We start from the raw sequence: 24,728 nt of genomic DNA, 5'->3' as shown, positions 1-24,728 counted from the left end.
CTGTCTTGATTACCAAAGCCTGATACTAAAGTGATTCCTGGGGCATATGTGTGGCTCAGTCAGTTAAACATCCAACTTCAGCTCAGGTCATGATCTCATGGTTTGTGGGATCGAGCTCTATGTTGGGCTCTGCGTTGACAGCAGAGAGCCCGCTTCAGATCCTCTGTCTCCCTCTCTCTCTCTCTCCCAAAAATACAAAAACATTAACAACAAGTGATTCGTCCAACTTTGCTCTTCTTTTCCAAATGTGTTTCAGCTATTCCAGTTTCTTGCTCCTTACATACAAAGTATAGGATTAGCTGATCTACACCTACAAAAAGTCCTGCTGACATTTTGATTGGCATTGAGGTGAATCTATAGATCACTTAGGAGAAAAATGACAGCACTACTCTGTTAAGTCTTCCAATCCACAAAGAGCAAATGTGTCTCTCCATTTATTTAGGTCTTGGCACTTTATAGTTTTCAGTATTCAGATCCTATGTGTTTTTGATGAATTTGTACCTAAGTATTTCCTTTAGAGGAGGGGGGGGCAAGATATTGTGAATGGTAGGGTTTTTCACATTTCTGTTGCCAATTATTTATTGCTTATGTATAAGAATATGATTGGTTTGTGTATGCTGACCTCGCATTCTGTAACCTTAAGAAATTCAATGAGACAATGAAAATTTAAAAACCAATTCAGTTTGCAATAGTGTCACAAAATATTGGGAATAAATTTCACAAAACACATGTAATACCTGTACACTCAGAACTGCTAAGAAAAGTTTACAAGACGTAAATAATTAGAAAGATGTACTCTACCAGCAGATTGGCAGACTCAACACTGGATTTTGATCCTCCTTAAACTGATCTATATATTCAAACAAGTCTAATCATAATCCTAGCAGGCTATTTTGTAGCAAATGACACGCTGATTCTAAAACTTATATGAAACAAAGGGTCCAGAATATCCACAGGAATCTTGAAAAAGAAGAACAGGCTAAAAAAATACATGCTACCTGATTTTCTTACTCTAAAGCAACAGTGATCAAGATTGTGTGGTACTAGTATAAGAATCAACAAATAGATTAATACAACAGAATAAGAACCTAGAAATAAATCTATATTTATATGGTCATTAGACTTTTAACAAGGGAACCAAAATAATCCACGGAGGAAAAGAAAAGCTTTTCAACAAATGGTGCTAGATTAGATACTGACATGGGGAAAAATAAGCCTTGACCCTAATCTCAAACTATACACAAAACGTAATTCAAGGTATATAATAGACATTGGTGCAACCGCTAGGGAAAACACTATGAAAGTTTATCAAAAAATGCCAAAACTACCAGGAGTGACATCAGCATCATGGCTGTAAAGACATGTCCCCCTTGCAACAACAATTTGGCACTCATTCATGGCAAAGTGTCTTTGTGGGAACTGTGGGACCCAGCACCGTACACTAAGAGATCCAGGAGGAGTCTCACCCAGCCACGCATTGGGTAATAGGCACACATGTTTGTCTGCTTGGTCCCAGCTCTGGACCCTGAGCTGGCCCATGAGCCAGCTCTAACCCCTCTTAGCCACAGTCTGGGAGTCTCTGGAAAACTGTTTTAGACAATCACCCACAGATGACAGAGCCTTTGTAGAAGTCTAATTTTCCAGCAGGTAAGTTCTAGAACAATGCTGGAGGAAAAAAAGAGTCTGGATGCACTGGAAAGAAGGAACTGTTAGATTTTACTCACATCACCCTCCTCCATAAGGCAGCACAGTTTGGGGCCAAGAGAGATCTTCTCAGCCCATGATTTCTCCCTTGGGGGAAACAGGTGTGTGAGTACACACCCAGTTTCCCCAGCTATGTGGAACACTGCCAAAGAGGCTCAATTCTCTCTTGCCCCATTCAGAGTACTGAATTGTGAACAACATGACTGGGAGATGGAAAGTAGCTGGGAGAATGGCAGATAGGACCCTCAAAAGGCACTAAAGGAAACACAGATCCTACAAAATGTGTTGTGGGACTCCATCAAGAAGCCCACCCATGAGTCTCTGGGGATCCTCCAACTGCCCATATGGTACTTCCCAGCACAGCTCTAGCCTTACTGACACACATACCCCTATCCTATATATAGCCAGACCCCTGTTCACACTCCCTAGGCAGCAAACTCTGGCAGGTGGCTAGCAAGCACATACAGAAAGGCTGTGCTGGCCCAAATCTGTGGGTCAGGGAGAGACCACAAAATTGAGCTTTAGCGCCACCTTTGAGAAAACAAAAGAGAGACTGCTAGCACTTGACCTGGTGTTTTGTAGGATCAGGAGGAGACGGCATACAAGCTTAATAATTCTGCCACAAGAGGGAGCAAGAAATGTCAGGCAGATACATCCATAAAGGTCTAAGAAAGCCTCAGAATCCCTAGCAGGACTGATGAAACATATTTCTTTCCTGAAGGCAGTTCATAAAGACTGGAAGAAGGGACTGCTACTTCAAATATGAATACAGCAATGCAAAATTTCAAGGAACATGAAAAATCGAGGAAACCTGACACCACCAAAATATTGCAGCAATTTCCAGTAACCAATCCCAAAGACATGGAGATGTGTGGTTTACCTGATAAAGAATTTAAAATAGCTGTTTTAAGAAAACTCAGTGAGCTACAAGGAAACACAAAAAGACAAAATCAGGAAAACTACATTATACAAACAAAAGGAGAAGTTTAACAAAGAGAAATCATAAAAAAAGAACCAAACAGGAATTCTGGAGCTGAAGAATGAATGAAATGAAAATTGCAATAGAGAGTAAAAACATCAGAATGGATCAAACAGAAAAAAGAATCTATGAGACTGAAGACAGAAACTTTAAAATTGTACAGTCAGAAGAGGAAAAAAAAAAGAATCAACAAGAGTGAAGAAAGCAAACATTATAGGGTACCATCAAAAGAAATAACTTATGATTTGCTAGACTTCCAGAAGTTGAAAAGAGATGGGGACAGAAAGCTTACTTAAATAAATAAAGGCTGAGAACTTCCCCATACTGGGGAGAGATATGGATCCAAGTTCACAAAGCTCATAGATCACCAGACTCAAAGAGATCCTCTTCAAGACTCATTATGATAAAACTATCAAATATCAAAGAAAGACCATCTTAAAAGCAGCAAAAAATAAGAAGTCTGTAACTTACAAGTGAACCCACAAAAGGCTATCTCAGCAAGCACCTTACAGACAGGCCAGGCCAGAGTGGGATGAAAAGGTGCTGAAAGGAAAAAAACTGCCAACCAAGAATACTCTATCTGGCAAAGTAATCCTTCAGAAATGAAGAAGAATTCAACACTTTCCCAGAAAAACAAAAGCTGAATGTGTTCATCAACACTAGACCAGTGTTGCCAAGAAAGGTAGAAAGGAGTCCTTCAAGCTGAAACGAAAGAATGCTAATCAGCAACATGAAAACATAAAAAAATTAAACATACTGGTAAAGATAAGAATGAAACTGGTAAGATTCAGAATATTCTAATACTGTAATATGAAGGGGTTAACCACTTAACTCTATTACAAGGTAAAAGGACAAAAGAATTAAAAATATCTGTAGCTACTTACAAATCAATGTGATACATCATACATTAACAAGAGGAAGGATAAAAACCATATGATTTTCTCAATAGATGCAAAAAACAGATTTGACAAAGGACAACATCCATTCATGATAAAAACTCCCAACAAAGTGGGTTTAGAGGAAACATACCTCAAAATAATAAAGGCGATATATGAAAAACCCACAGCTAACATCATACACAATGGTGACAAACTGAAAGCATTACCTCTAAGATCAGGAACAAGACAAGGATGTCTACTCTAGCCACTTTTATTCAACATAGTACTGGAAGTCTTAGCTGCATCACTCAGACAAAAAGAAATAAAAGGCATCCAAAGTGGTAAAAATGAAGCAAAACCGCCACTATTTGCAGATAAGTATACTATACATAGAAGACCCTAAAGACAACACCAAAAAAAATGTTAGAATAAATGAATTCAGCAAAGTTTCAGAATACAAAATTGATATACAGAAATCTCTTGCATTTCTAAATATTAACAATGAGGTAGCAGAAAGAAAAATTAAGAAAACAACCCCACTGACATTTGCATAAGAATAAAATACCTAGGAATGAAATTAGCCAAAGAGGTGAAAAACCTATACTCTGAAAACTATAAGACACTGATGAAAGAAATTGAAGATGACAAAAATAAATGGAGGGATATTCCATGCTCATGGATTGGGTGAACAAATATTGCTAAAATGTCCAAACTACCCAAAGCAATCTACAGATTCAATGCAATATCTATCAAAATACCAACAGCATTAAAAAAATTTTTTTAACGTTTATTTATTTTTGAGAGAGAGAGACAGCGTGAGCAGGGGAGGGGCAAAGAAAGAGGAAGACATAGAATATGAAGCAGGTTCCAGGCTTTGAGCTGTCAGTACACAGCCTGATGCGGGGTTCAAATTCACAAACCGTGAGATTATGACCTGAGCTGAAGCTGGACGCTTAACTCACTAAGCCACCCAGGCGCCCCCCCAACAGCATTTTTCAAAGAACTAGAACAAATAATCCAAAATCCATATGGAATCACAGAAGATCTTGAATAACAAAAGCAAACTTGAGAAAGAAGAACAAAGCCGGGGGCATCACAATCCCAGATTTCAAGATACACTACAAAACTGTAGTAATCAAAACAGTATGGTACAGGCACAAAAGCAGACACCTAGATCAATGACCAGAATAGAGAGCCCCGAAATAAACGCATACTTATACAGTCAATTAATTTATGACAAAGGAGGCAAGAATATCCAATGGGAAAACGTCTCTTCAATAAATGGTGCTGGGAAAACGGGACAGCTACATGCCAAAGAATGAAACTGGACCACTTTCTTACACTATACACAAAAATAAATAAAAAATGTACTAAGATCTCAATGTGGGACCTGAAACCATAAAATTCCTCAAAGAAAACATAGGCAGTAATCTCTTAGATATTAGCCTTAGCAACATTTATGGATATATCTCTGCAGACAAGGGAAACAAAAGCAAAAATAAACTATTAGGACTATATCAAAATAAAAAGCTTTTGCACAGCAAAGAAAACCATCAACAAGACAAAAAGGCAACCTACTGAGTAAGAGAGGATATTTGCAAATGATTTATCTGATGAGGGGTTAATATTCAAAATATATAAAGAACTTATACAACTCAATGCCAAACAAAACAAAATCCAATCCAATTAAAAAAATGGACAGAGGACCTAAATAGACATTTTTTTAAAAAAAGACATACAAATGACCATCAGACACATTAAAAGATGTTCAACACCACTAATCATCTGAGAAAGGCAAATCAAAACCACAATGAGATATCACCTTACACCTGTCAGAATGACTACAATCAAAAAGAAAAAACAAGTGTTGCCGAAGACGTGAAGAAAAAGGAACACTCACGCACTGTTAGTGAGAATGTAAACTGGTGCAGCCACTATGCAAAACAATATGAAGGTTCCTCAAAAAATGTAAAATTGTAAGTCAGAGAGAGACAAATACAGTTATGATTTTACTCTTATGTGGAATTTAAGAAATAAAATAGATGAATATAGGGGAAGGAAAGAAAAATAAAGTAAGACAAAAACAGAGAGGCAAACCATAAGAGACTCTTAAATATAGAGAACTGAAGGTTGCTAGAGGGGAAATGGGTGGAGGGATGAGCTAAATGGGTAATGGGCCTTAAGGAGGGCACTTGTTGGGATGAGCACTGGGGGCTGTATGTAAGTGATGAAGCACTGGGTTCTACTCCTGAAACCAATATGACACTGTATGTTAACTAACTTGAATTTAAAATGAATGAATTAGGGGTGCCTGGGTGGCTCAGTCGGTTGAGCGACCAACTTCAGCTCAGGTCATGACCTCATGGTTTTTGAGTTCGAGCCCCGCGTCAGGTTCTGTGCTGACAGCTCGGAGTCTGGAGCCTGCTTCGGATTCTGTGTCTCCTTCTCTCTCTGCCCCTCCCCCACTTGTGCTCTGTCTCTATCTCAGAAATAAATAAACATTAATTAATTAATTAATTAAAATGAATGAATAAGAAATAGAACTACCATACAATCCAGTAATTCCAATATTCAATATTTACCCAAAGTAAATAAAAAACACTAATTTGAAAAGTTATATATGCACCCCTAAGTTTATTGCAGCATTATTTACAATAGCCAAGATATAGAAGCAACTCAAGTGTCCATTGACAGATGAATGGATAAAGATGTAAGATACACACACACACACACACACACACACACACACACACACACACACAGGAATATTACACAGTCATAAAAAAATGAATGAAATCCTGCCATTTGCAACATGGATGGACCTAGAGGGTATAATGCTAAGTGAAATAAGTCAGATAGAGAATGACAAATACCATATGATACTACTTATATGTGAAATCTAAAAAATAAAACAAATGAACAAACGAAAAAACAGATCCTTAAATACACAGAATAAACTGGTGGTTGCCAGAGAGGAGGTGAGTAGAAGGATGGGCAAAATAGGTGAAATGGGTTAAGAGGTACAAAATTCCAGTTATAAAGTAAATAAGTCATGGAGATGAAAAGTACAGCATAGGCAATACAGTCAATAATACTACAATAGCACTGTATGGGGCCAGATGGTGACTACACTTGTGGTGGTGAGTGCTGAGTAATATATAGAATTGTAAAATCACTATGCTATACACCTGAAACTAATATAACATTGTATGTCAGTTATACTTCAACAATAAAAAAAATAAAAAGCGGGGCGCCTGGGTGGCTCAGTCAGTTGGGCGACTGACTTTGGCTCAGGTCATGATCTCGCAGTCTGTGAGTTTGAGCCCCACATCGGGCTCTGTGCTGACAGCTCAGAGCCTGGAGCCTGTTTCAGATTCTGTGTCTCCATCTCTCTCTGACCCTCCCCCGTTCATGCTCTCTCTCTGTCTCAAAAATAAATAAACATAAAAAAAAATAAAAAACTAAAAAAAATAAAAAGCAAATCAGTATCTTATGGGGAAGCAGAGTGCCAAAGGTGCTGGAGACTTGGTGTTACTCCTCCTCTGCTCTGTCCTGTGGTAACTAAGTGACCGGGGGCCAGTCACACAGATTTCAAGGGCCTTTCTATGCCCATCTGTCAAAGGAGGGTGTCCAGGCTCCCTTAAAGCTCTGAAATTCTGATTTAGAATGCTAAAAATCAGGACCTAAGACATTAATAGCCACAACTTTAGAGAGACTAGCATCCAGTTAATACTTTAAGAAAATAAAGTGAGATAGTAACTTTTAACAGGAACCACAGGAAGAGTATCTCTATAATTAAGGCAATAAAAAAAACTTTTTTACAAAAATGCTACAGCTACAATAATTTGCTAATGGATACACAATATAAAAAGAAATTGTGACATCAAAAATGCAAATGGGGAGAGTAAAAGGGTGGAGTCTTTATATGCAAAGTTAAGTTGTTATCAGCATAAAACAGACTGTTACAGCCGTGAGACGTTTTATATAAGCCTCACAGTCATTGCAAAGCGAAAACTTATAGTACATTCACAAAGATAAATAGAAGACAATCCAAGCATACCAATGGAGAAAAATCATCAATTCACAGAAGAAGGCAGTAAGTGAGGAAAAAGGAACTAGGAAACAGCCAGAAAAAAAATAAGATGGCATTAGTAAGTCCTTACCTATCAATAATTACTTTTAATGTAAATGAATTAAATCCTCCAATCAAAAGGTATAAAGTGTGGGGCGCCTGGGTGGCGTAGTCGGTTAAGCGTCCGACTTCAGCCAGGTCACGATCTCGCGGTCCGTGGGTTCGAGCCCCGCGTCAGGCTCTGGGCTGATGGCTCAGAGCCTGGAGCCTGTTTCCGATTCTGTGTCTCCCTCTCTCTCTGCCCCTCCCCCGTTCATGCTCTGTCTCTCTCTGTCCCAAAAATAAATAAACGTTGAAAAAAAAATTAAAAAAAAAAAAAGGTATAAAGTGGCTAAAAAACAAACCCAACTATATGTTATCTACAAGAGACTCACTTCAGCTTTATGGTCACACACAAGGCTCAAAGTGAAGGGATGAGAAAGGGTAATTCATGCAAATGAAAAACCCAGAGAGCAGGGTGGCTATACTTAAATCAGACAAAACAGACTTTAAACCAAAAACCATAACAAGAGGCAAAGAAGGTCATTATTTAATGTTTAGGGGTTAATTCATCAAGAAAATATAACAATCGTAAATACATATGTACCCAACATCAGAGCACCTAAATATATTAAGCAAATAACAGATCTGAAGGGAGAAATCGATGCATATATCATCCAGACAGAAAATCAGTAAGGAAATGTTGAACTTGAGCTATACTTTAGACCAAATGGACCTAACAGACATATAAAGAACATTCTATCCAGCAGCAGCAGCAGCAGAATACATATTCTTTTCAAGTGCCACTCTCCAGGATAGATCATGATAGGTCACAAAACAAGTCCTGGAAAACTTAAAAAGATTGAAAGCATACCAAGTATTGTTTCTGATCACAATGTTATGAAACTAGAAATCAATTAACAGGAAGAAAGCTGGAAAATTCATAAATATGTGGAAATTAACACTCCTGAATAACCAATAGGTCAAAGAAGAAATCAAAAGTTATCTTGAAACAAATGAAAATGGAAATACAACATACCAAAAGAAATGACCAACAGATACATAAAAAGACGCCCAACATCAGCAATCACCAAGGAAATGTAAATCAAAACCACAATAGGAGATCCCCTCACACCTGTCAAAATGACTATTATCAAAAAGGTAAGAGATAAGTGTTGGCAAAAATGTGGAGAAAAGGGAATCCTTGTGCACTGTTGGTAGGACTATAAATTGGCCACCATGGAATAAACAGTATGGAGGTTCCTCAATATTAAAAGAACCATCATCTGATCCAGCAATCCCACTTCTGGGTATCCAAATGAAAAAAAAAAATCAGGATGTCTAAGGGGTATCTGCATGTTCACCACAGCGTTATTTACAATAGGCAAGATATGGGAACATTAGGGTCTGTCTACAAATGAATGGATAAAGATGCAGTACATACATACAGTGGAGTCTTACTCAGCTATAAGAAAGAAGGAAACCCTACCCTTTGTGACAGAGATGGACCCTGTGGGCACTACACCAGGGGAAATAAGTCAGACAGAGAAAGGTAAATATTGTATGATATCACCTGTGTGTGGAATGTAAAAGCCAAATTCATAGAAACAGAAAATAGAATGGCAGTTGCCAGGGACTTGGGGGAAATGGAGAGATGTTGATCAAGGCTGCAAACTTCCAATTGTAAGATGAGTAAGTTCTAGGGATCTAATGTACACATGATGACTACAATTAACACTACTGTATTACATACCTGAAAGTTGCCAAGAGAGTAAATCTTAAATGTTCTCACCGCAGAAAAGAACTAATAATTATGTGAGGTGATAAAGGCATTAATTAACGATACCATGATAATCATATTTCAATATGTCAATGTATCAAATCAACATGTTGTATACCTTAAAACTACACAGTGGTATATGTCAATTATATCTCAATAAAGCTGAAAAAAAACAGAACTACCATATGATCCAGCTTCTGGGTATATATCCAAAGGAGTTAAAATCAGTACCTTGAAGACACATCTGTACTCTCATGCTCACGGTAGCATTATTCACGGTAGCCAAGACATGGAAGGAACCTAAATGTCTACCAATGGACAAATGGATAAAGAAAATGTATATATGTACAATGGAATATTACTGAGCCTTAAAAAAGAAAGAAATTCAGCCGTTTGCAACAACATAGATAAACCCGCAGGACATTATGGTAAGGGAAATAAGCCAGACACAGAAGGGCAAATGCTAACTGACACCATTCATATGAGCAATCTATAATAGTCAGACTCCGAAAAGGAGAGTGCAGAATGGTGGTGGTCAGGGACTGGGGGAAATGCAGAGACACTGTTCAAAGGATACAAAGTTTCAGTCATACAGGATGAGTAAAGCCTAGAGATCTATACAGCATAGTGCCTACAATTAATTATACTGTAGTGTATAATTAAAAATTTGCTAAGAGGGTAGATCTTACGTTAAACATTCTTATCATATACACAAAATAATAAGAGAGAAAGAGAGAGAGAGGAGGGAACTTGTAGAGGTGATGGATAGTTTTATGGCATAAATTGTAGTGATGGGTCCATGGATATATAATTATCTCCAAACTGTATGTATCATGTTGCATACACTAAATATTCACAGCTTTTGGTGTGTCAATCATACCTCAGTAGTTTAAATAATTATCTTAAGACCTAAAAGTAAAAACTAAAACAATAAAGCCTTTAAGAGAAAACATAAGAGACTAGATTCATTGTTTAGATGTAGGCAGTTTCCTTATATAGGAAAAAAATAACCAAAAAAATGATAAATTCGACTTCATGGAAATTAAAAACTTCTGTTCATGAAAAGATACAGTTAAGAAAATGAATAAGCAAAACAAAGACTGCAAGAAAACATTTATAAAACAGGTATCTGACAAAGGACTAGTAGTAACCAAGATAATATAAAAAGCATCTGCCTAGGGGCGCCTGGGTGGCACCTGGGTGCCTGGGCGCCTGGTTGAGTGTCCAACTGTGGCTCAGGTCATAATCTCGCAGTTTGTGAGTTCGAGGCCTGCAGTGGGCTCTGCACTGATGGCGCAGAGCCTGCTTCGGATCATCTGTCTCCCTCTCTCTCTGCCCCTCCCCCACTTCTTCTCTCCCTCTCTCTCTCTCAAAAATAAACATTAAAAAAAATCTACCTACAACTCCACAAAATCAATTTTTAAAATGGGCAAATACAGTACAACCTTGGGTTGCAAGTAACTTGTTCTGCGAGTGTTCCTCAAAACGAGCAAACATTTCTAATAAATTTTAACTTGATAAATGAGCGATGTCTTGCAATACAACTAGTATGTGACGCCCAATGTCACATGATCAGAACTGAGCCAATGGTTCTTCTCTCTCTCTCTGGCTAGCTTGGTGTGGATTGTGGATGATCATCTCCCATGCTTGGATGCTCAGATGTTCTGTCTTAGGCCACAGTGTTCGGCAGAAATCAGTGATTTTTCAGAACGCTGGAAGGAGCCCACAACTGGCACTAGTGTATTTTTTGTCGCTTCAAAGCACCCATGGCCAGTCCTTTGCTTTTCCAGACAAGAGTAAGCTTAGGAATGCTCTGCTTCATTCTAGGTCAGGCTGCCTGCAGATACAGACCCTTTCCTCTGCTGCCTTCCTGTCAATTACATTAACTACAGTCTATGACAAGAGTTGATTAATTCTGTACTGTAGTCAACATCTGTTAGTAATAGTAAAAGTCGTCCTACTCAATAACCCTCCTCTCTCTGGTCTCCCTCACACCAGCCATGAAGGTTTTCAAAGGTAAGTGAAGGTTAACTTCTTTATTTTTCTTTATATTTTGTATTTTATTTATTATTTTGTATTATATTACAGTATTGCAATCATTTTTATATGAATATTTTTGTGTTGTGGAATAAATCATCTGAGTTTTCATGATTTCTTATGGGGAAATGTGCTCTGATATATAAGTGCTTTGGATCACAAGCATGTTTCCAGAACGAATTATGCTCACAAACCAAGGTTTTACTGTATTTTGAAAAGACACTTTATAAAATAAAATACATGAAAGGTAAATATAATTGCAATAAAAAAGTGCTCGGCAAAATTATGCATCAAGGAGACACAAAATAAAAACTACATAACCACAGGATCAACTAAAATTAAAAGAACAACACTGGGGCACCTGGGTGGCTCAGTTTGTTGAGAGTCCAACTCTGGATTTGAGCTCAGGTCATGATCCCAGGGTTGTGGGATCAAGCCCCGCATTGGGCTCAGCACTGAGTATTGAGCCTACTTAAGATTCTCTCCCTCTCTCCCTCTGCCCCCTCCCCCACTCGTGCTCGCTCGCTCTCTAAAAAGAAAAAGACCGCCACCAAATGTCAGCAAGGATGTGGAACAACGGGAACTCTCATGCTCTACATGGGACGAGTACAAAATACTTAAACCACTTTGGGAAAAGCTCTATTAGTTTCTAATAAAACTAATCACATACACGTACCACATTACCTACTAATCCAAATCTTGGGGATTTCCTCGAGAGAAATGAGAATATATTTCCACACAAAGACTCACTCCAGAGTGTCATTTTCTTCAAAATAGCCAAAAACTGGAAACAGCTCAGGTGTCCATTAATAGGATAACTCATTAATAACTGATAACCAAATTGTGACACCATCACTGAATGGAATACTATCCATCAGTAAAAAGGAACGGACAAGCAATATAAATCAATCTCAAAAATGTAATACTAAGTGAAATAAGCTTTACACAAAAGTACACATTGGAGGACACCATTTATATAAAGTTACAGAATAAGCAATACTATGGCATCACAAAGTAAGAACTGTGTGAGTGGCAGGAATTGACTGGGAAGGAGCATGAGGCAGCCCCCTGGGGTAATGATAATGTTCTAAATCTCGATAGGGGTTTGGGTTCCGTAAGTATATGCATTTGTAAAAAACTGAGCAAATACACATTTAAGATTCCTGCATTCATTTCATGGAAAACTTACATCATCAGAAAAACCTGTAAAAATACTGAATTCTAGTTAACGATATGCATGTTGCAAGCTAGGGGATGCAAACAGATGTCTGCAATGTACTTAAAAATACGTTAAAAACAGGGGCATCTGGGTGGCTCAGTCAGTTAGGTGTCCGGCTCTTGATCGGCTCAGGTCATGATCTCATGGTTTGTGAGATTGAGCCCCATGTGGGGCTATGCAGAACCTCTCTCTCTCCCTCCTTCTCTGCCCCTCCCCTCCTCGTGCTCGCTCTCTCTCAAAATAAATAAACATTTAAAAAATGTTAGACATAAGATAGACTGAGGGACAGAGGCATAGATACATGATAAAACAAGTATACTAAAATGTTAAAAAGAGGTGGCTATGAAAGTATTTACCATAGGATTCTTCCAACTTTCCTGTAAGCTTGAAAATGTTCATAATAAAATACTGGGGCAAAGGGAAGAATAATACAACAGAAATCAAAGAAGGAAGAAATAGCAGAGAATGCTAAGGAAGAAACACCAGGAAGGGAAGGAATAGAAAGAACATGAGAGAAGTATTAAACCCCAAAACCAGTGAGAAAAGCAATGCCAGAGAAGGCAATAGTCCATTGTGTAGAATTCTTCTGAAAATTCAAGTAGTACTGAAATAGCCCATTGGATTTGGTCATAGGAGGGGTGTGAATGGAGGAGAGTGAAGCCACACTGAAGCAGAGAGAGAGAAAGCTGTTGGTGAGGAAGGAGAGTAAGAAGAAACCTAGCTGGGAAGGAGACCAGGGAGCTGGGGCTGCAGCTGGAGAAGGATGCAAGAAGACCAAGGACAATCCTGGTGCGTGTGGATGTGGATGGCAACGACGCAGTAGAGAATCAGGGCACGTAGGAGGTAGAACCGTGTCCCCCAAAACGATATGCTTCAGTCCTAACCCCCAGCACCTGTAAATGTGACCTTATAGGACCTTTGTGGATGTGATTTAATTAAAATGAGGTTATGCTAAATTAGAGAAGGCCCTAATTCAAGGACTGGTGTCCCTATAAGAAGAGGACACAGTAAGAGGAGGAATTTGGACACAGATCCAGAGACAACGCCATGTGGCAGTGGAAACAGATATTGGAATGATACATCTAGAAGCCAAGGAATGCCCAGGATTGCCAGCAACTACCAGAAGCTGGGAAGCAAGAAGGATTCTCCCCTAGAGCCTGCAGATAGAGCATGGCCCTGCTGACACCTGGACTTCAGACTTCAAGCCTCCAGAGTTGTGAGAAGCGATTTCTGTGACTTTAAGCCACCGAGTTTGTAGTACTTCGTTACGACGGTGCTGGGAAACTAACACAGGAGAGATGAAGGGAAAAGAGCAAGCGGCGATAAGGACAGGGATCATGTCCTTGAGAAGGTGCCATGGAACCACTTCCAAAGTGCTCAGGGGAGGGGTTGGGCCTTTGATAGTTATCAGGGCCACCCTCTTCGGCCTAAAGAAGTATAGAATCATTCAGGGAGGATCTAAACGATCAAGGGTTTATCCAGAAGCTTTGGACAAAGAAGAATGCTTCAGACAGCCTTTGTAATAGATTTTCTCTCCGTTTAACGAACACACGATATGCAGCCTGCACATTCAAGTGACTAGTCTTCCTCTAAACATACGAGAATCAATCCATGAAACTTAAGTGCAGCGATTCTCTGCCTTCCAAAAGAAGTTTGAGAACAAAGATGAAAGTCTTACCAACAGGAACAGAAGCCAGTGCACGGCCAAGGGGCAAAACAAAACCACCACACAGAAAGCTTGGTGATCCACATTCGGGAAGCCCCTTACCTTGAGCTGCTGCTGGAGTTCACTGTTCAACCGGGCCAGCACCGCGTTTGCCTCTTTATTTTTGCGGATAGCAGTTTGAATAGCCTTCTTCTGTTTGGAAGACTGTCTATAAAAAAGCACAAACAGTTCAGTGAACTAGAACCCAGAGGTCCAGACCCTTGTGGGTCCAAACACTCGGATTCATGGGAAGTGCTAAACGAACAAGGGACCAGTGTCACAGGGCTCCAAAAATAAAATCATACATTCACAGACAGACAGCAGGCAGGTGCACACCAAATGAAACAAATTTGTCGGGATCAATTATTTACACCTGAAGTAATTCCCATTTTATAACTTGAAGAAAAGCTGTGAATTGGACCTTTTCAAACCTCGCATTCCATTTATTCCCAGACAATTTAATAAGTATTTCTTCCTGACAAACCACATTAACTAGAATGCCCTTTTTGTGTAAGCATTAATGGCATTTAAAAGACCTGCAGGTGGCCCCTGTGGACAAGTCTGAAGGAAATGAATAGAAGAACATTCTCTTTAGCAAAAATCCTACATTAACTTAGCCAGCCTGTATAACTCTCCTTCATTTCTTCATTGTTAGGCATAAACGCTTGAGTGTATGTGAGTATGCTCACATGTGTGCGTTCACCAACACACATCTGTGGCACTGAGGAAAACAGAAATGTTTTAATACCAGTATCCCCAAATTAAGTCAACAGTAAATTCACAGAGCAGGTATAACTAGGGTGACCACATGTTCCACTTTGCCCATTACAGTCTCTGCTTACACTGCTTGCCTGGCCCTAATTATTCTCAGAACCTCTTTCTCTTTCAAAGCTGTCTACAGTTGGGATGATAAATCAACGTGACTGCATAACCTATAGCCCTATATCCCACTGCAAAAAATACTGAATTCTCAGAGGAAAAAAAAAAAACCCAGACATATTTGTAATCAGTGAGAGGTGGGTTCTAGGTGAGAGCAACTCAGCCAGAGTTGCTGGCTGTGGAGACAGCGACCACTGTGGAGATCTGATTAATATTTGCTGAGAATGTACACTATGGTACCCACTCTGCTACAATCTGCAGAAGGCATACTCCCTTCCCCAACAAGTTTAAAGATGAATTTTTTTCCATCCATAAATAGGCACGGAAGAGGCTTTAAAATCTATGTTTAGAAAGATAAGGATTGACCTTCCGGTTTCAGGACAACATAGAGTAGACACACTTCTCTCTACCCACCAAGTACAGTTAAAATCCTGGACATGATATATAAAACAAACATAAGATTACTTGAAAAAGGGGCACCTGGGTGGCTCAGTCAGTTAACCGTCTGACTCTTGATTTTGGCTCAGGTCATGATCTCACAGTTGTGAGACTGAACCCCACGTTGGGCTCTGCACTGACCACGCAGAACCTACTTGGGATTCTCTCTCTCTCCCTCTCCCTCTGCTCCTCCTTCTCTCTCCCTCTCTTTCTACTCCTCCCTCTCCCCTCCCCCTCTCCTCCCCCTCTCCCTCAAAATAAATAAACTTAAAAAAAAAAAAAGATTACTCCAAAAAGTGAAGAAGGCAAACCAGCTAGGGAACTTGGTACCCAGGGAAATACATAGCAGTGAATTCCCTGAGTTTTCTTTTTTGCTTCATATATTCCAGACTAGATAGTGGAGAAGTCAGAAATCCATAAATGCCAATAAGGGCAGACATAAAAAAGCACCTTCCACCAAGCCCAAACGCTGCTCTCTCTAGTGAAATGACTTGGAAGGGGGCAGCCTAGCAAGACATAAATTAGACAAAGTATCTCTCCTGGAGATAGATGCAAAATCTTTTAATAAAATATTAACAAATTGAATTTATCAATATATTTAAATACTATACGCCATGACCAAGAGAGTTTTATTCCAGAGATGCAAGACTGATTTAATATTCAAAAGTCAATCAGTATAATCCACCATCCTGACAGTTGAAAGAAAAAACTCACATGATTGTATCAACCGATATAGAAAAAGCACCGGTTAAAACTCAATACCCATTTCATGATAAAAACTCTCAGAAAACTGTGAATAGAGGCCAAACTGCTCAACTTGATGAAGAATTTCTACAAAAAAAGCCACAGCTAACATCATACATAATGAAAAACTGAATGCTTTCCCCCTAAGATGAAGAACAAAGCAAGGATTTCTACTCTCACTATTATTTTCAACACAGTGCTAGAAGTCCTAGCTAGCACAATAATTCAAGAAAAAGAAATAAAAGGCACACATATTGGAAAGAATGAAACTGTCACTATCTGCCGATGACATGATGACCTATATAGAAAATTCCACGGAATCTATAAAAAAAAATTCTCAGAACTATTATTTCAGCAAGAATAGAAGTGAGTTTGGAGGACAGAAGATTAACATACAAAAATCAATAGAGTTTTGATACAGTAACAATGAATACTTGGGGGAAAATACAGTATCACTTACAAAGATTCAAACAGAAATTCTTAGATATATCAAAACAGATACAAGATTTACATACTGACTTTATTCCACTGGATATTCTTTCCTGCTTTGTCAAAGTCTAGTTGGCCATATGTTTGTGGGTCCATTTCTGGGTTCTCTATTCTGTTCCATTGATCCGAGTATCTGTTTTTGTGCCATTACCATACTGTCCTGATGTTTACAGCTTTGGAATACAGCTTGAAGTCCGGGATTGTGATGTCTCCTGCTTTGGTTTTCTTTTTCAAGATTGCTTTGGCTATTCTGGGTCTTTTCTGGTTCCATACAGATTTTAGGATTGTTTGTTCTAGCTCTGTGAAGAATGCTGGTGTTATTTTGATAAGTATTGCATTGAATATGTAGATTGCTTTGGGTAGTATTAACATTTTAACAATATTTGTTCTTCCTATCCAGGAGCATGGATCTTGCCATTCGCAACTACGTGGATGGAACTAGAGGGTATTATTGCTAAGCAAAATTGGTCACAGAAAGACAAATATCATAGGACTTCACTCATATGAGGACTTCAAGATACAAAACAGATGAACATAAGGGAAGGGAAGCAAAAATCATATAAAAACAGGGAGGGGGACAAAACCTAAGAGACTCTTACGTCCAACCAAACATGGAGAACAAACAGAGGGTTATTGGAGGGGTTGTGGGAGGGGGGGGATGGGCTAAAATGGGTAAGGGGCATTAAGAAATATACTCTTGAAATCATTATGGGTCTATTTGCTAACTTGGATGTAAATTAGATAAATAAATAAAATGGTAAAAAAAAAAAGATTTACATGCTGAAAACTATGCAACACTAATGAAAAATTAGAATCAAAATAAATAGAGAAATATTTATCATGTTCATGGATTGGATGACTCAACATAGTAAAGATATCAACTCTCCCCGGGTTGATACAAAGGTTAACATAATTCCTACTGAAATCTCAGCAAGATTTTTGTAGATCAATACAAAATTACTCTAAAATTTACATGGAAGGTCAGAGGAATCAGAATAGCTAAAACAATTCTAAAAAATCCTAATAAAGTGGGAGAAATAGACATTTTATTATAGAGCTATAGTAATCAAGTAAATAAGTAATGAAGACAGGAATCAGTACTGTGTGGTATTGGCAAGAGGAAAAGACACATAGATCAGCCAAACAGAACAGAGAACCCAGAAACAGATTCACATTGGTACAACTTAGTTTTGACAGATGTGCAAATGTAAGTCAATGGAGCAAGAATAGTCTTTTCAACCAACAGGGCTGAAGCAGTTCAACATCCACAAGCCAAAAAAAAAGGAAAAGAACCCTGACCTAATGGATCCAGCAAGTTAAATATAAAGTGTAAAATTACAAAACTTTTAGAAGAAAACACACGAGAAAATCTTTAGGACCTAGGGCTTGGTGAAGAGTTTTAGATGCGACAAAAAAAGCACGATCCATACAAGAAAAAAAAAATCAATAAGCTGGACTTCTTCGAAATTTTAAGAGCTTTCACACTACAAAAGACTGTTAAAGAGGATGAAATGACAAGCTACAGACTGAGAGAAAATATATTCAAAACACGTATCTGACCATTTATATGTATTTAAAACACATAAGGAACTCTCAAATCTCAACAACAAAAAACAATTCAATTAGAAAACGGGCAAAGGACTTCAAGAGACGTTACCAAAGAGGATATATGATGGCAAATACACACATGAAAAGACGCTCGACATCACTAGCCATTAGGGAAATGCAAATTAAGACCACAATAGGATAGAACTACACACCTATTTGAACAGCTAAAGTAAAAAACATAGTGACAATACCAAATGCTGGTGAGGATGTGGACACACTGCACCTGCCATACATTGCCGGTGGAAATGTAAAATGGTAGAGCCATTTTGGAAAACAGCGTGGCAGGTTCTTTAAAAACTAAACATATACTCAACACACAACCCAGCAGTCACATTCTTGGACATTTATACCAGAGAAATCAAAAGTTATGTACACATGAGAACCTGTACACAAGATGCTCATAGTAGCTTTATTTACAATTCTGAACAACTAGACACAACCAAAACGTCTCTCGACAGGCAAATGGCTCAACAGACTATAGTACATCCATACCACAGAATACAGCTTAGCAGTGTGGACTGAGATACATAACTTGGATGTCAAGGGACTGTGCCAAGTGAAAAAAAGCCAAACTCACAAGGTCACATGCTGTGCGATTCTATTTATATAATATTCTCAAAATGATAAAACTATAGATAGGGGAAACAGATCAGTCGTTGCCAGGGGTAAGGAATGGTGAGGAGGATGGGGTAGGTCTGACTTCTGTACCTTGATTACAGTGGTGGTTACAAGACTCTACACATGGGATTAAATGACACAGAACTACACATACACTATCCCAATGCCAGTTTCCTGGTTTTGATATTGTACTACAGTTGGGTAAAATGTTATCCATTGGGAGAAACTAGGCGAAAGAACACAGGACTGGGGCACCTGGATGACTCAGTCGATTAAGCATCTGAGCTTGGCTCAGGTCATGATCTCATGGCTTGAGAGTTTGAGCCCCGCATCGGGCTTGCTGCTGTCAGCACAGAGCCTACTTCGGATCCTCTGTCCCCCTCTCTCTGCCCCTCACCTACTTGCATGTGCGTTCACTCTGTCTCGCTCTCTCAAAAATAAAACATTAAAAAAAAAGATACACAGGACTGCTCTGTACAGTTTTTGTAATTTCTTGTGAATCTGTAATTATTTCAAAATAAAAAGTTTAAAAAAAGATGTTGATCAGAACTTGATGTCCCTCTTTAAACTACCACATTATGTGTGCTCAGTTCCTAACAGTTTCCTCCTTCTTTGGGAACTGTCTCCATCTCCTCCCACCTCCTCCACTGGGATGGGCCCCTGGCAGGCAGTCATATTTGTCTTAAGAAAACCTTCACCTCTATTTTGACCCTTGAGCGGATGCTGGCCCATGCTGAGCTGACCAAATTCTCCCTCCAAAGGATCTGGGTTATGGCTAATAGTTCAGTTCAGCCTGGGCCCAGCACAGAGAGAAAGTAATCTCTGGAGTTGTAGGTGCTTGAGGAGTCTTCACAGATAAAAATGTCAAAAACACCCTCAGAAAATTGAGAGGAATGAGAAGGCACCCCAAAGGGTTTGCAATCTTCTCTTCCAACCCACTCCTAATCCTGCCGCGGATTTCTATGAGTCACCCCTATATTCTTATAATAAAGAGAATGGTTTTGCTACCTCAAGTTGCTTTTTATCATTTGCTACAAAGGAGGCCTAAATAACACCAAGATAGGATCAAGCCCAGAATACCTATGAAGAGGTCAGCGAAGCATTTAACTTGCCCCATCCTCTTAAGAGTTGCTTCTGCAGTTTGTCTCTTCAGGTTCTTGTAATATTTTCACTCACTGTTCCAGGCCAGGCTCTAACTGGCCTGGTTTCCACGGAGGAAAATGAAGGAGTAACAGTTAAGCAGACATTTACTTTGTCTGGTTCTACTGTGTGTCATGCTATCTATCAATTAAGAACTGCAGCACTGTGAGGCACCGTCCACTCAAGGTTTTGCGGCCGACTATCCTCCAAAACCTATTCCTGTGCCCTCTTGTTTGCAGTAGCCAGCCTATCATCTGCAGTTGAATGAGGTACACGCCATCCAACCAAAAAACTCTATTTCCCTGTCTCTACTGCAGGTAGGTAAGGCTATATGTCTAACTCTGGGCCAAAGGGATCAGAGAGAAGTGATGTGTGCCACTTCTGAGTCATGTCCTTAAAAGTAATCTGTTTTCTCTCCATTTTTCCTTTCTCCTCTCTGGGGCCCAGAATATGAACATGCTGGTGAGCCATCTGCAACCACAGGGATAAAGGGAACCCCCATGGGGATCTAGAACAAGAACACAGGAAGGCACCTGGGTTCCCGGGCAGAGCTACTCTATGCTTCGACTACTCACCATCTCAGATTTTTACACAGGAAAGAAGGCAATTTCTACATTAGCTGAGTGGCTGTTACCTGGGTTTCAATCAAACAGCTGAATCAATATTTGAAAGAACATAAACTAGGGTCTCTTGATGAGAAAAATCTTCTTAGCCTCCAACCTGAGCCCTGATTTCTCCCAAGGAATTATGAGTACAGCTTCTAAGAAATGAAGTTGTATTGCCTTTTCTCTACTTGGAAATGGTAGATTTCATTAGGGATGCCACTCATCAGCCCCACAGACATTCCAGTGCTGCCAAATATGAAGCAGGAAGAAAAACAGAATCCCAGCCACATTGAGAGCGTCATGCAGGCAAGCAGACACTGCCACACTGGCTGCTGGGTATGCCCTGGGGTGGTCCAGGACGCTGTGGCCGCTGGCACAGTTTCAGTCATAGTACTGTTACACAACATCCTCTCTCTCCAAACTGTTCAAACAATTCTATTTTCCCAAAGTTCATCTTTACTAGATAGGCGAGATGTGAGGCAAAACCAAGTAAACCAAAGTATTTCTTTAAAAAACCCATTTTTGTCCTTAGGAGCAGCTCATTAATGATGACACAACACAAGAGGTGTTTATTAGTTATAACCTGGACTCAGCAGCTTGCGTGGAGACAATATTTTATTTTTCTTTTGCCCTAAATGGAGTAGACGATGGTATCTGAAGAAGAATTTGTTTCTTACAATAGGTCAGTGCTGATGTTGATTTCCCAAAGAGCTGATGACCACTTTCCAACTAGTCTTTTTTTTTTTTTTTTAGCCTTTCTTAACCAGGATTCTGTTAGGTAATTAAGAAAATGATTTGTGACTCTTTTCTCATTTTTCCCCAAACAATACATAGTAAAGACCACTCCAGATGCATGAGAGAGATTAATTTCCTACAGACAAGAGATGTCTAAGCACATGAGAATTTAACTCTTTCCCCAAAAAACCATGGGTGAATAAGAACTATACATCATGTTTCTGGCTGTCTCTCTCTCCAGGGCTTAAAAAATTATGAATGCTGGGGTGCTTGGGTGGCTCAGTCGGTTAAGTGTCAGACTCTTGGTTTCGGCCCAGGTCACGATCTTGTGGTTCATGAGTTCATTGGCTGTGTGCATTATGAGTGCATTGGGCTCTGCGTGGACAGTGTGGAACCTGCTTGGGACTCTCTCTGCTCCTCCTCTGCTCGCTCTCTCTCAAAATAAATAAATTAAAACAATTTTTTTAATAAAAATAAAATAAATTATGAATGCTAAGTTGCTTCTTATCACTCCAAAATAAACTGGTCTAGGAACTAAAACAAGCTGTATGAAATTCATCCCTGCCATTTACAGCACTATTTGTGTTGCTGGTGGCCAGGAGACTCTCTCAGCCTGACACCACATGGTCATCTAACTAGTGAGAGAGTATCACAATGAGCGACAGTCACTAAACAGGTAGATAAAAGAAAAAAGGATCTCCTTTCAACAAATGGTACGGGAACAACAGGATATCCACATGCAAAAGAATGAAGCTGGGGCCCTTCCTCACACTATACACAAACATGAACTCAAAATTAACCATGGATTTCGATGTAAGAGCTAAAACTATAAAATCTGTAGAAGCAAACACAGGAAAAAATCTTTATGAACTTGGGTTAGGCAATGCCTCCTAGCTATGACACTAAAAGCACAAGTAACAAAAGAAAGAAAAATAGATAAACTGGATGTCATCAATATTACAAACTTCTGCACTGCAAAGGACACCTTGAAGAAAGTGAAAAGACAACCTACAGAATGGGAAAGAATACTTGCAAGTCATACATCTGACAAGGGACTTGTATCCAGAATAGGCCAAGAACCCATTACTCAGAATAAAAAAAAAAATCTGAGCAAAAAAGGGCAAAGGATCTGAGTAGACATTTCACCGAAGAAGATACACAAATGGCCAATAAATATATGAAAAGATGTTCAACCTCATTAGGCAAGAGGGAAATGCAAATCAAAAGCACAATAAGATACCCCTTCACACCCACTACGATGGCTGTAAAAATTAAAAAAAAAAAAAAGAAACAGAAAACAACAAGTGTTGGAAGAAACTGGAGAAACTGGAACTCTCGTTTGTTACCCGCCAAACTGTAAAATGCTGCAGTCACAGTGGAAAACAGTTTGGCAGGTCCTCAAAATACTAAATATAGAGCTGCCATATGACCCAGAAATTCCACTCCTAAGTACATACTGCAGACAAATGACAACGTAAGACCACACAAAAAACTTGTACACAAAGAGTGTACCAGTGATGTTCTTTCTAGCTTCAAAGTGGCAACAACCCACATGTCCATCAAGTGAGAAACGGATAAATACAACGGGGTCTATCCATATAACGGAACATTACTGAGCAATAAAAAAAGAAGTACCCATTTGTGCCACAACACAGATAAACCTTGGACACGCAGTGGTAACTGGGAAAAAAACCAGCACAAAAGACCACATGTTGCGTGATTCCATTTACATGACATGGCCAGAACAGGCAAATTTATAAAAAAAAAAAAAAAAAAAAGAAAGAAAGTAGATTAGTGGTTGCCTGGCACGCAGGATGGGGAATGGAAAGTGACTGCTAACGGGAATGGAATTTCTTTTGGGGGCAATGAAAATGTTCTAAAATTAGATTGCGGCAACAGCTGCACAACTCTGTGGATATACTGAACACCACCGAACTGTACATGGAAAAGGGTGAATTGTATGCTATGTGAATTATACCTCAATAAAGCTGTTTAAAAAAACAGACGAAGGAAAGAAAATGAAAAAGATCTCTGCGTGAGCCCCACCAGCCACCGTCTGTGCGCTCTGGTAGATGTAGCGGCCACCCCTGACCGGCGGTAATGTGAAACAGAGACTCAAGCGGAAAGCTGGGGGAGCACTCGGAAGCGAGTTTAGCCATCTCTGTCCCTGACGGGGATCCGTCCCCTAGGCCTGAGGGTGACAGGAAGATGGTCGAGGCTGTCAGCGGCCAGTAAGGACAAAATACACTTCCTTTATGCACTGACACCGTTAGGAAATGATCCATTTGGAAAAACAGACACAGACACCATCCTGTGAAGAATAGTGCCACACAAATTCAGAACGGGGTTTGGGCTCCAAAGGCAAGTTGCACCCCCAGAGTCTGTTGCTTCTCCTTCCACAACAGTGGAAATGGGAGAAGCCCAAAGCAGCCCCTGGGATCTGCGAGGCCTCGAGAGCAGTGTCAGGGCACATCTTGAGCACTGACATTAGTGCCCAGTCGAGCTCACTTGCAAAGTCATGCACAGCAGCAGGTTTCTGCCCTCAACACCTCGCTCGATTTCACTAGAGGGAAACTGAGGCAAGTGACAGCCTTCCTTAAAGCCAAAGCCTTCTGGAGAAAAATGGTTTGTCCAAGAGCACTGTTCTCTCGGCTCCCGGCCATGTCCACAGGTGTGCCCCCCTCCCTCCAATGTCTGTTACAGCCAGTCATATGGGCATGTTGGATGCTCCACATGCAACCATTCTGTGCTGAGATGAGTGAAAACAGGCAATTTTCAAGGGGACTGAGAAGAAATCACAAGCCACATCTACTGAAAGCTGGGTCTCAGGGTCATGAAGCTAACCATTCGCCCTGGGGCAACAGAAGACAGGTCAAGAGGGAAGACTGGCATCTCTATCACTGTCTTCCTCCTCGGAAAACGTGGGCCCCCATAAGAAGAGGGGTGGGAAGGAGACAAAGAGGAGGGAAGGAAGGAATCAAACCAAAATGCTACAGCTTTGTACTCGCTCGCCCCTTGGGGTGGTGGTCTCTTTCTAGGGGACTGGCAGGCTGTAATAG

The 24,728-nt window shown here is 39.7% G+C and overlaps 1 protein-coding gene across 1 annotated transcript in view; it reads right to left on the bottom strand.

The window, feature by feature from the left end:
- The window catches only part of REPS2 (RALBP1 associated Eps domain containing 2), a 218,407-nt gene that overhangs the window by 10,920 nt on the left and 182,759 nt on the right, over nt 1–24,728 (bottom strand). The window contains exon 18 of the mRNA XM_047076346.1: nt 14,477–14,582. Within this exon, the coding sequence (XP_046932302.1) occupies nt 14,477–14,582 (106 nt within the window). The remainder of the gene's footprint in view (nt 1–14,476; nt 14,583–24,728) is intronic.

This window comes from Lynx rufus, unplaced genomic scaffold (assembly GCF_022079265.1).
Source record: "Lynx rufus isolate CCGP_SWC_20201006 ecotype Redwood Valley unplaced genomic scaffold, mLynRuf1.p SCAF_14, whole genome shotgun sequence".
NCBI lineage: Eukaryota > Metazoa > Chordata > Mammalia > Carnivora > Felidae > Lynx > Lynx rufus.
The sequence above is the reverse complement of the archived record's forward strand: the minus strand, read 5'-3'. Positions and strand labels throughout refer to the sequence as shown.